Raw genomic sequence first — 11439 nt, 5'->3', positions numbered from 1 at the left:
CACACTGCAGAACCTAGGTCTTGTTTCAGGTAGTGCCTGGTGAGGTATGGGCACCTCGGGGATCCAGCGCGTCAAGCTTCCCTCTCTCAGCCTTAAAAAATATGTATTTATTTATTTTAAAGGCAAAGCAACAAAGAGAGAGAGAGAGAGAGAGAGAGAGAGAGAGAGATCTTCCATCTGCTAGTTCACTCCCCAAGTGACCACAACAGCCAGGTCTGGGCCAGGCGGAGCCAGGAGCCAGGAACACCACCTGGGTCTCCCACGTGAGTGACAGGAGCCCCAGTACCTGGGCCATCACCTGCAGCTTTCCCAGGTGCGCTAGCAGGAAGCTGGATGGGAAACAGAGCAGCTGGAACTTGACCTGGCACTCCAATATGGACGGCCCAACCCACTGTACCACACCAGCCCCCAAGGTTTCCTCCTGCTTCTGCCAATGCTCACCTCGTCTCCCGAGCCTGCAGTTTTCTGAGTTTCCAACACAGGCTGGCAAACTTTCCACAAATCTGCCTTCTCCCACCCTGGGGCTCTGGCACTGACCCTTTGGGGCAGGCAAGTCTCATCACCGCCCCTTCCCCGGCCCACAGCCCCATTCACGCTCATCTCTGAGACTTCATTATGACAAATCCACCCCCTGTCCGGCTCATTGAACAAGGACAGACGATCCCAGAGAAGCATCTAGTTTGTGCGGGGAGCTGCACTGGCTCCTTGGCCCAGGCCCCTCGTTTCAACCTCAGAACAGTGCTGTGATGAGTGTGATTATCCCCACTCAGAGATGTGGGATCTGATGCTTGGAGGGATTACACAGCTGGCCAGGTTACACAGCTGGCAAGTGAACCCAGACCTTAGTGACACAGAGGACGTCTGGGCTGGTTTTGGCCATTTCATTTGAACCTATCCCTTTTTTTTTTTTTTAAGATTTATTTATTTATTTATTTATTTAAGAGGCAGAAATACAGAGAGAGGGAGAGACAGAGAGAGAGGTCTTCCATCTGTACTGGTTCACTCCCCAAATGGATGCAACAGCTGGAGCTGGGTCGATTCAAAACCAGGAGCTACGAGCTTCATCCAGGTCTCCCACGTGGGTCCAGGGCCCCAAGCACTTGGGCCATCTTCTACTGCAGAGAGCTGGATCGGAAGTGGAGCAGTCAGGACTCAAACCAGCACCCATATTGGATGCTGGCACACAGACAGAGGCTTTACCCACCACACTACAGTGCCGGCCCCTAGACCTAACTTTTATGCAGACCATTAACCTGCCACAGCCCCCACTTTGAGGCTCAGCCTTTGGGTTCTATGGGGCTGTTGTGGAATCTGTCCTGCTCTCAGAGTACAGGGACCAGGCGTCCATCACCGCTTGGTCACTGTGCCGCTGTGGAGAAGTCCCTTCACCTCCCCTAGGCCTCCCCTAGCCCCTGAAAATGAACGGGCTGGACTAGATGACCTTAGGAAAACTTCCCAAGTCTGGGATAGGTGACGTTGGCAATTGCTCCCACCTGCTCTGCCTGTGCCCTGATGCTGTATCAGAAAGCATTGCACAGTCGAGGGAGAGAAGGAGCACATGTTTGAGGTTATACAGAGCATTCATTAAACCCTTGTTAGCATTAGAAACCAAAAACGGGCTTTTTTAAGGCTTACGGGGGTGTGTGCAATCCACAGTCGCTCTTGCCTCCCTTGCTATTTATAACAAACCCTGGTTTCCTCTGCGGCTGTGTCCACCTCCTCCTGTAACGGGGGAAGATAGGCCGAGCCTGTGCCTGAGCTGAGATCTCCCAAACCCATATCCCAGTTGGTTCGGAGCTCCTGTTGGCTGCCAAATGGGGTTCTGTCTCTAGGTGGGCCCTGGAGGGCGAGACGAGACCATATGCTCGCAGGGTGGGCTAACGCTTGTTCCCCCCTAGAGCCCAGCACAGCTGCTGGGGACAGGGTGGGGGTTAGGACTGGAGGCCTGGACGCCGTTTCCCGCCTCTAGAGTGGTAGGTCCAGGTTCTGGTAGTTTTTGCAAATATCAATGCCCAGTGACCCCCTTGAGGAAGATGAAATGGACTCCGGCCTCTGGAGACATTCCTAGGGCCTATGGAGGCATTCCTAGGGCCTTTGGAGACATTCCTAGGGCCTATGGAGGCATTCCTAGGGCCTTGGTCCCTTCCTGTAGGATTGCTGGAGCTGCAACTGCGTGAGAGCGCAGAGCCAGATGCCTTCCCTGAGCCTGGCTGGAGTATTTTAACTACAGTAGCGTGGGAGCGCCCTGCCTGGGAGAGGGCCCCTCCCCCAGGTTCCGTCTGCTCTGACGCCCACAGCTCCCGTCAGGAGGAATGACGGCGGCCCCAAGACACCCGGGAAGGGCCTCAGAGCAAGACAGAGCTGGGGTTCAAACTCCAGTGCAGTGAGGGAACTCGGGGCCAACTCAGGGCGTGCGTGTGTGTGTGTGTGTGTGCGTGTGCGTGTGTGTTTGCATGTTTCTGACAGGTGGGGGTGTAGGAAACTTGCACTGAAGCTGCTGATCCTGATCCTTCAGCGGCTGCCAAGCAGAGAAGGAAGGAGCAGCCAGGAGGAGGTGGGAGGGAGGGGGTGGGAACAAACCGGGGAGGAGGAAGCAGGGGCTGTGTGGGAGCTGGACAGAGCCCCAGAGGAGTAGGAGTCGTCCTAGGCCTCCTCCAACCACCAAGCCCAAATCTCTCCAAGCCGCTGTTTAAGCCTCTTTCCCACCTTGGATCCCTACTCACCTCCTCAGGGCTGAGCAGCAGAGCCAAGGTCCGGGTGTAGACACCCAGCCTCCGTGCTGCTCCCTGGGGGCCCAGGAGGGAGCCGCTGAGGTGCTGCAGTCCCCAGGCCGTGACCTCCAGGAGGCCTGGGTTGCTAGCCCCATGTGCTTCCCAGCTTCCCCTGGTTTTACATCCTGTGGCCTGGAGGGACCCAGAGGGGGTGGGCAGTGGCTGCACTTCCCAGCAGTGGACCTGTGAGTCAGAAGGGATCTCCTGCAAGCGGGAAATCAGAGTCGGCCCCAGAGAAGGCCAGGGGACTCCAAGCGGGCAAGACAGCAGCTCTGCGGGGTCACGGTGGTGGGCTGAGCCGGGCTCCCTGTGCCTGGAGGAAAACCCCACTGCAGCCGGGCGCCTGCTTGGAGGTGAGGCGGGGAGTCTGAAACCAGGGCGTGAGTTCACATCCTGACAAGACTCGGTTTCTTCATCTCCAAACCGAAAGAGAAAGACAGCTGCTCTTAGTCACAAGGCGATGAGGCTGAGCAAGGACACGCATGCGCAGCAAGGACCGCCTTGGTGCGGGTGGCCCACAGGTGTCACTCCACTTCCCACCTCTTACACCGGCTCCAAGACCAGGAGGGAGTGCCCGAGAGCTGACCCGACACCTGACGGGCTCCTGCTCTGGGAGAGCGACCCCCTGTCCACCAGGAGAGCTTCCTGTGGGTCCAGATGCTGGTGAAAGACACAGGAGACCCCCGTGACTTCCCACTTTTCCTTGGGGGCTGCCGCCGTAGTCTCCTGTTGGCCAGGAGGATGGGAGGAGTGCGCCGATTGGACCTTGACGTCATCTGTTTTCTGGGTTACTGGGTGGAGCAGTTATGGGGGGGAGGGGCGGAAGGTGGCTTCGCAGGTGCAGCCTCAGACCCTCACCCACGCACTCGTCACGTGTCTGAGGAGGCTGCATCATCTGAGGATGATGCAAGAGGCTTGGAGGAGACTCCCCCTCCCCCAAGGATCTCCCTCTGCATCTGGAGTCGCAGCTGGACCTTTGTCAGGGGAGGGCAGGGCAGCTGGTGAGGGGCCCTGTGAATGGCCCCAATGTTGGGGGCTGGGGGGCAGGGAGGAGCGGAGGCGACTGGGAGGCCGGGTCTCCTCCGCCACTGCCGGGTCCTTTTATCCGCTCCTGCGGGCAGCTCCTCCTCCCCTTCGCGGCCCACTTACCCAGGTGCCGGAGCTGAGTGCCCGCTTTGTTCGCTCCTATCCCCGGGGCGGTTCGGGCCTCCCACACTGACCCCCGGGCCCCCGCCGTCCCAAGGGGCAGCGTGAGAGCCGGCCCGTGGAGGGTCGTCTGTGGGTCATAAAGGTCACAGCAGCCCGGAAACCACCGTGGGATGCGCTCGGAGATACCGCGGGAGGAGGCGGGGGTTTTTAGGTATTCGCCTGCAGGAATCGCCGTCAGAGCAGGTTGCCGGGTTTACCGGAATAAATGCAGAAGGGAAGCGTCCCTAGCTTCCAAGCATAAACCGCTAGTAGGTGCCCGGGGCTGCGACCTATGCGTAGCCACCGCCTCGCCGCGTGACCTTGGGTGGTTCCCCAATTCGCGTCCCAGTTTCCTCATCCGAGGGTCCAAGGCCCTGGCTCCCCGCCCCCTCGCCCAACCTCCAGCCCCGCCCGCCCCCACCCCCTGCCACCGGGTGGCCGCGAGCCAGGAGGGCCCTTTAAAGGAGCTAACCCCGCCCCCTCTGCTCGTGCGGGCCTCGGATTGGTGGCCCCTGGAGGGCGGGCCCGTCCGGCAGCCCCGCCCCCTGTGTTCGCGCCGCGGCGGGAGGCGCGGCCCGGCCGAGCTGCGCGCGCGGGAGCCGCGCGGTGTGAGGATCGCGGGGCGCGCTGCCGGCTGTCAGCGAGCGCCGCGCCGCCGCCCATGGCGCGAGGGGGCGCGCGGGTCCCGTCGCGGGGGGCCGGGCGCGGGTGAGCCCCCCGCCGCCGCCGCCGCCGCCGCGAGCATGTCGCCGGCCGCCGCTGCCCGCCGCCGCCTCGGGCCTCGGCCCCCGGACCCCCGCCCCTGAGCCGCGCCGGACCAGCACCGAGGACCATGGCCGGCCAGGGGGACTGCTGCGTCAAGGTGGCCGTCAGGTGGGCAGGGGCGCGCCGAGGGGCTCGGGCTTTGTCTCGCGGGGGCGCGCCGCGGCCGGCTGGAGAGGGGGCTTTGTTCGCGTGGCGATTTCGGGCCCCTCCTGGGAGCCCTCGATGATCGGAAAATCGAATAAACAAGGAAATCCGGTATTTCACACCCAGCCCTGGCCCGGCCGGGCGGCCGTGGGCTTCCGCTCCGCCTCCCGCGAGGCCGCCGGCTCATCACGGGTCCCTGAGGGGAAACTGCTCCCCTCGGCCCCGGGCCGGCCTGTGCGGCGCCCGGGGCCCCACGAGCTCCGCAGAGGGAGGTCGGGGCGGGGGCCTCGGGCTTCCGCGGGCTCCGTCCCCGGAGCAGCCGGCGGGGTCTCGGGCAGGGGGCTCGGAAAAGGTGCGCCGAGGTGCACCCGAGGGCGCCGTCGTCAGGCACCATCGTGGCAAGGCGCCCAGGGACGGCGTGGACCTACCGCGCTGGAAGGGACGCCTTGACAGAAATCGGGCGAGGGTGGGCTGGGGGGTGGGTTCTGCAGGCAGGGGCAGGAAATACTCCAAGTTGAGCCCTGTGTGTTCTTTGTGCTGGATCCAGAGGCTCGGCGCGGCACCGCTGCCTGCTTTTGTTTGGGGTTTCTCTCTGGGAGGGGTGTGTCCTCCGGAGTGTGCCAGCCCGGGGGCTGGTCCCCATGGCAGGGATGTGGAAGGGACCCTCCGGCTCTGCCCCAGCCCTGTGTGATGAGGGGGTGTGGGGGTGGGTGGCAGGGAGCATCCAGGGCTAGGGTGTGTTCTGAGACCTGTCCCTAGAGCCCCTGAATCTGGGGTGACCCAGATTCCAAGGGTCCTGGGAAGTTGCCTCCAGGCAGGGTCAGCGATGGCAATCAAGGAAAAGCTTCCTGTTCCTGCCCCAGGGCAGATGCCCCCGCCCCACCCCCCAGTCACCTGGCCACCCCTCTGCAGCCCCAGGAGTGGGGAGCGGAGCTGACCCCTAATCAAAGGGTGAGGGAGGGCGATTGAGGCTCACCCCTGCACTTGCACCCCAGGCTGCTGCACAGCATCACTGGGGCGACAGCTTCCTGGCCCTCAACAGCCTGGGAGACAAAGAGGAGCCCGCAGGTGCCTGGTGCGCTGGCCAGGGCGGGGCCAGGCTGCTGCCTGGGCTGACACTGCAGCAGGAGCCTGCAGATGGGGGTGGGAGTGGGAATGTAAATATGGCATCTGCGGCAGATCGGGAGAGGCCGGGAGTGCCATAAAAGGGAAATGAAGCTGTAGCCCCAACCCAGCGAGAGACAGGGCTGAGAAGGAAGGGGCTTGGGGTGCCCTTGAGAGGGGCTTTCCTTGAGACCCCATCTTGCAGGAGAGAGCAAACAAAAGGCCTTCCCCTCTGCTCAGGGTCCGAAGGCGGGCCCCGGCCCTGGACTTGTGCGGGGACCCCGCGGGCTTGTGCCCTTGGGTAGGGGAGTGAGGAGAACCTTGGCTTTGCTCCCTACTCTCACCAGCTGCTCGGACTCTGTCTGGAGAAGGGACTGGTCTGCTCCGGGGTCCTTCAGGACAGTGAGGGTCATCTCTACGTCCCACCTGCCGTCTTTGAGTTGCTGATGTCTGGGGGGGGGGGGATTTCAGCCAGGCTTTCAGGGGCTCTGAAGATGAGGGCCCCGCCCACTCCTCTCCTCCCACCCCACCATGCGTGCCCAGCCCCAGCACACGCCAGACCTCAATGGGCAGCCGGCCGTGGAAGGCAGACAATGCCTGGACAGAACCCAGTTTCTAATCAGAGCTGAGGATAGGACTGGGCTAGGCCTGGGGCTGGGAGGGGGAGCAGATGGTGGCAGTGATGGGCTCTATGTGTGTGGGGGGGTGTCGTTCTTGCTTTTGGGTTCCCTGCTACTTCCCAGCCCAGCATCCAGGAATCAATTGTTTTACCTAAAGGACTGGGTGGCAAGCCGCAGAGGCATGGAGCAGTTTTGCAAAGGGCTGGGGATTTGGGATTGCCTGGAGAGCACACCTCTGCCCCAGGCTCCTCAGCTCCTGCTGGGGCCAGCCTTGTTCCGGCCTGGTTTCTAACTGAAGTGCTTTATGAATTCCCAGTGCAGTCCAGCTTGGTGGGCAGGGAGGCCAGCAATGAGGCAGACATGGTCTGGTATGTGTGTGTGTGTGTGTGTGTGTGGAGACCCCTGGGCTGCTGCACTAGGTGAGAAGTGCCAGGCCCAGGGCTCTTGGCCCTGTCATCTGTCTGGGATGAGGATCAAAGCTGGCCGTCTGCACAGTGCTGCCGGGAAGGCCTGGGGTCCTGGAAAGCTGGGTGAGGAGACTTCCAGGGCCTGGGGCTTTACAATAGGGGAGAAGGTCTAGGGGTGAGCAGACCCCGAGCATGGCGGGGTCCGGCCCATCTGCCTCTGAACCCAGGCCAGTCGGCTTTGCCCTGTGATTGCTTTATCCATTAATCCCCTTGTACTGCAAGGCCTCCGAGCTTCCTGGGCTATACCTGGGGGTGGGGGTGGGGTGCAGTGAGACTGAACTGCAGAAATGGGGGAAGGGGGTAGCGGTTAAGAAATGCAAGTTGGCGAAGTTGAAATTGGGGAAGGAAGCCAAGTCACATGGAGAGTTTATTTAAGACCCTTTCAAGCCCCTAGCTCTGAGCCCCCACCATGAGGGGAGCCTTCGCTGTTGCCTAGCCCCCTCCCCCCTTATCTCTGCCGGGTTCTCTAAGCTTCCTTCCTCTAGTCTGCTGAGGAGGGGGAGGTGCCTTGGCCAGCCCCACATCCATCCCTGGCGACTCTGGTTGAGCAGGGGTGGGGAGGGCTGGGGCAGCCCCCGCCAGTGTTAGATCGCACACCTGCCGCGTCCCATCTGGACTCTCCAGCTGCAGTTATTTCCCGAGCTCCAGGCTACTCCAGTCTTGGTCATCAACGGTCTGAATTTTGAATCGGGAGCTGTGCGTAGCTGGGGAGAGACTGAAGAAGACAGAAGCAGCTGCGTAGGGGTGGGCATGACGGGTGCCTGCAGAGTGCAAAGCCAGGCAGCGCCAATCAGTGCCCGACATATGGATCTGGGACCCGAGGCCCAGACAGGGCTGTGTGCAGACCTGAGACTCGAGGTGGTTGCCTCCTGCTGCAGAAGTAAGGTTTATGGCATCACAAGGAAGTGTAGTAACCACAGGCCCCGGAAACCACCCTCCATACCCAGCCGGCCTGATCTGTGGGGCGGGGTGGGCCCAGGGCCAGGGAAGTGGTGGAGTTGACCTGTGCCTGACACCCTTACTGTCACAGCAAAGGGCAGCGCTAGAGCCTGGGCAGCCCATCTACTGGCCTGTTTGTTCTTCCAGACCTCAGTTTTACCCGCCGGAGAATGGTGACACCTGATTTGTTCATTTGCAAGCAGTCGTGGTTTGAGTGAAACAGAAGGTGTACGGTTCTAGGAGAGTGAAGTGTGAACAGACTGTAGACAGGAGGCCTCGCTTACATGCAGCTCAGCGGTGTCCCTCTGGTTTAAGCTATGGTGAACTGTTCACCGTGAACAAAAATCTGTGTCCTTATGTAGAGCTGTGGTAGGGCAGGGACTGGCCAGCAGCTCAGCGCTCTGATTTATCGAGCCCTTACTCTATGCCGGGCATCGATCCTGCCAGTAACTGAACTGGGTCCCCTTGTCCAGGTGAGCAGACACAGCCAGGAGATGGAGGAGCCTGGACTTGAACTCGGGGCACTGCCTTTGCAAGCACCCACTCCTTATTTTGCTCTGTGCCACCCCTGGCGCTGTTGCCCGTTGGCTCGATGCTTCAGTGTCTTCCAGTGCTGGGCCACGCGGGCGGGAAGGCCCTGAGAGCTGACAGAACCAATTCCAACCGTCCCAGTTCTGTGAGGTCACTCGGCTTGGGACTGCCTGCAACTGAATCCAGGCTGTTCCCTTGTGTGGGGGAGCTTGTCCCTCTCTTAGACCCCTGCAGCTGTCCCCTGCATCTGTCTTTCTCCCCGGGTTCCCCTTGCCCCTGTCTAGGGCAGGAAGTTTCGGGGGCAGTCCCATCTCTTGCTGCTCCTGGCCCTCTGCGTTACACACAACCCAGTCACTGGTCAGAGCTCAGTCGTCCTGGATCTCCTAGACAGAGGGAAGCAGTGTCCTCTGTGACCTCCCCTGTGGACAACTCGAGGGGCTGGGACAGGAGCTGGGTTGGGCCCTGTGCCCCAGAGATCTCCCCCTGTATCCGCGAGGGGAGACGGAGAGGCTCTGAGGCCCCCAGGGCAGGTGGCAGCAGCATCCTCTTCCCTGGGTGGCCCCAGCTCCCTCCGTCTGTCTGTCTGTCTGTCTGTCCCGTCTGGCTGACTGCTCTGAGCTGTGGGAAGGAGTGTCCTGGGCCCCTCTCCCTCTGCCTGCCTGAGTGGACGCCCGCTGTGACAGTGGTCTTTTCTCTAGGCTGGGCTGGTCCCCTGAGGCTGGTGGAGAGTGGCCTGCACGCAGCTGGCAGTGGGGGTGGGGGCAGGGCCAGCTGCCTGTTGCCCTGCATTCCTCGGCAGGGAAGCATCCCCAGGGCCCAGTCCCCCCACCAGATGCAGATGCCGGCACAGCCCTGGGCTCTGGGCTGAACCCGACTCCACAGTGTCTCCTGTCTCCGGGGAGGTCATGGGAAACCCCTGCCAGATGCCCCGAGATGGGGGTGGGACAGAGAGGGAAGCCGGAGCTCCAGCGCTGCCCTGAGCTGGGCTTGCCTTCTTCCCAGGCCCCAGAGACAACTCCGAGGGAGACTGCAGGCTCAGGCGGCTCGGTCCTGGCCAGCCGGGGAAGACCAGTTCAGGACGCGGACGGGCCCCTGTGCCCAGCTTCTGCCGTCTCTCCCCAGTCTGCTTATCCACCTTCTTGTGCTCATGCCTGGTTTCAGCCTGGTTTCAGCCTTTCTGGGGTTGGGATCCGGATGTCTTGTACATCCTCACGGTGCCCCCCGTCTTGCTTCGCCCCTTCCCCCAGTCCTCGGCATCACTCAGAAGTCAGCAGCCATGACTTCGGGGTGAACTGAACAAACAAGGATCTAGAACACCTTCTGAGAAGGGAGTGGGGTCAGAATCCCGAACTCCAGGCCCAAACCGCCTGTCAGTTTTCTCGGGGCATCACAGCCCTTCCCCACGCTCTCAGGAGTGAGGGCCCATGGCAGAGAGGGTTAATAGAGCCCTCTGACCAGCCTCCCAGAGCTTCATAAACTCATGCTCTTTGACCCCACAGACAAAGCCTTCTTGTTTTGGGGGTTCAGAGCAAGCCTGACTCTTATCCCTGAGGGCAAGCTCAGGAGGACTGGACTGGGGGCCAGTGTGGGAGGCCTGAGGATGGCCACCAGACCCTCTGGCTGTCACAGGGTTCTAGAAGCTCGGCCCCCTCATAGCGCTGGCTCTCCCTGCACTTGACCCCTGCAGCTTTCAGGGCCAGCACCCAAGTTGGATCTTGTCACCCTGACTTGGAGTTGATTGGCCCCCAGGGAAGGGTGCCTTGTCTGGGCAAAGTCAGCTCAAAGCCCCCGGGTGTCTGGGAGCCAGACTCCCCTGAGACTAGAGATTTCGCTTGCAGCCGCCTTGCCCAGAGCTGGCAGGCTGCCAGGGGGAGGAGGCAGCGAGGATGCTCATTAAGGTGGGGGTGTGGACAGCCTCTCGGCACCGGGGTGGGGGAGCCACTTTCCTCTGGCCGGTTCCCCGCTCTGCTTCTCCAGGCTCTGGCCTCGGCTTCCTTAACTGCAGGCCAGGAAAACGCTTTCCCCGACAGGAAGCCCGTGGCTCTGCGGCAGCTGCTGCTGGGATCAGGCCGGGACTCGCGCAGGGTTCATTTTTCACCCGCCGCCCTGTCTTCCACGCTGGCGCAGAGTTGCTCAGTGGTGGCAGCAGGATGGGAAATGGGCTTGGCTCGGATTTCACCTCCACATTACAAACGGCAGCAGCGTGACCTTGGCTTCCTGACATTTCACACCTTCTGAGCCTCGGTAAAGTGGGGGCCATCCCGGCCCCGCTCCGCGGGGTTGTCCCAGCACAGTGTGTGCGTGTCCACACACAGAAATGAGCCGAGCACGCCACTCCTCAAAAGACTGTCCTTTTCAGAGGAGGCCTGGGGGTGGAGAAGGCACCGAAGGAAGCAGGAGCGAGGTACCAAGGAGGAGAAGCCGCGCAGGCTGCCCTTCCAGGGCTTAGCAATCCTGGCAGGCAGGAAGTTCCTTCCGCTAGCTTATCTAGATCCCTCCTGCTGGAGCTCAGTTCCCCTTCGATTTTGCCCTGTCATTGAGGACGATGGGGCCCTGGTGGGTCACGGCAGGGCAAAGTGGCCCTGTGCGCCAGGCAGACTAGCAGTCCTGGGGCTCCTCTCTGTGTCCCTGTCCCCTGGCCCACCCCCTTGCAGGCACGTGCACTCCCCACCCCCACCACTCCGTTCCCCCTGTGCCCCTGCTGCCTGTGTCGCCAGCCCAACATGTCTCTGTCCGGCTGGGTACGAGGCGAGGACGTGGTGGATTCTGGGCAAACTCTGCTTTTTCTTCTGGGGCTTGGGTGCGGCATACCCAGAGACTGACTTCGAGGGTCCTCCTGGGCTGTCCCTCCAGCCTCTGAGGGCTGCTTTTCAGGATTCTGGAGAGGCAGTGGGGGTCCTACAGGAAGAA

General features: G+C 61.7%; 1 protein-coding gene across 4 annotated transcripts in view; it reads left to right on the top strand.

Annotated features, from left to right (window-relative positions):
* The first annotated feature begins 4748 nt into the window (after positions 1-4748).
* KIF21B (kinesin family member 21B) overlaps positions 4749-11439 on the top strand; it is a 46948-nt gene continuing 40257 nt past the window's right edge. For all 4 annotated transcript variants that reach the window (XR_009867989.1, XR_009867988.1, XM_062211574.1 and 1 more), the window contains exon 1: positions 4749-4832. Coding sequence is in view for 2 of the 4 variants with exons in the window: in XM_062211574.1 (XP_062067558.1) it covers positions 4792-4832 (41 nt within the window). In the remaining 2 variants the exon portion in view is untranslated. The remainder of the gene's footprint in view (positions 4833-11439) is intronic.

Source organism: Lepus europaeus, chromosome 14, assembly GCF_033115175.1.
Source record: "Lepus europaeus isolate LE1 chromosome 14, mLepTim1.pri, whole genome shotgun sequence".
Lineage (NCBI taxonomy): Eukaryota > Metazoa > Chordata > Mammalia > Lagomorpha > Leporidae > Lepus > Lepus europaeus.
The sequence above is the reverse complement of the archived record's forward strand: the minus strand, read 5'-3'. Positions and strand labels throughout refer to the sequence as shown.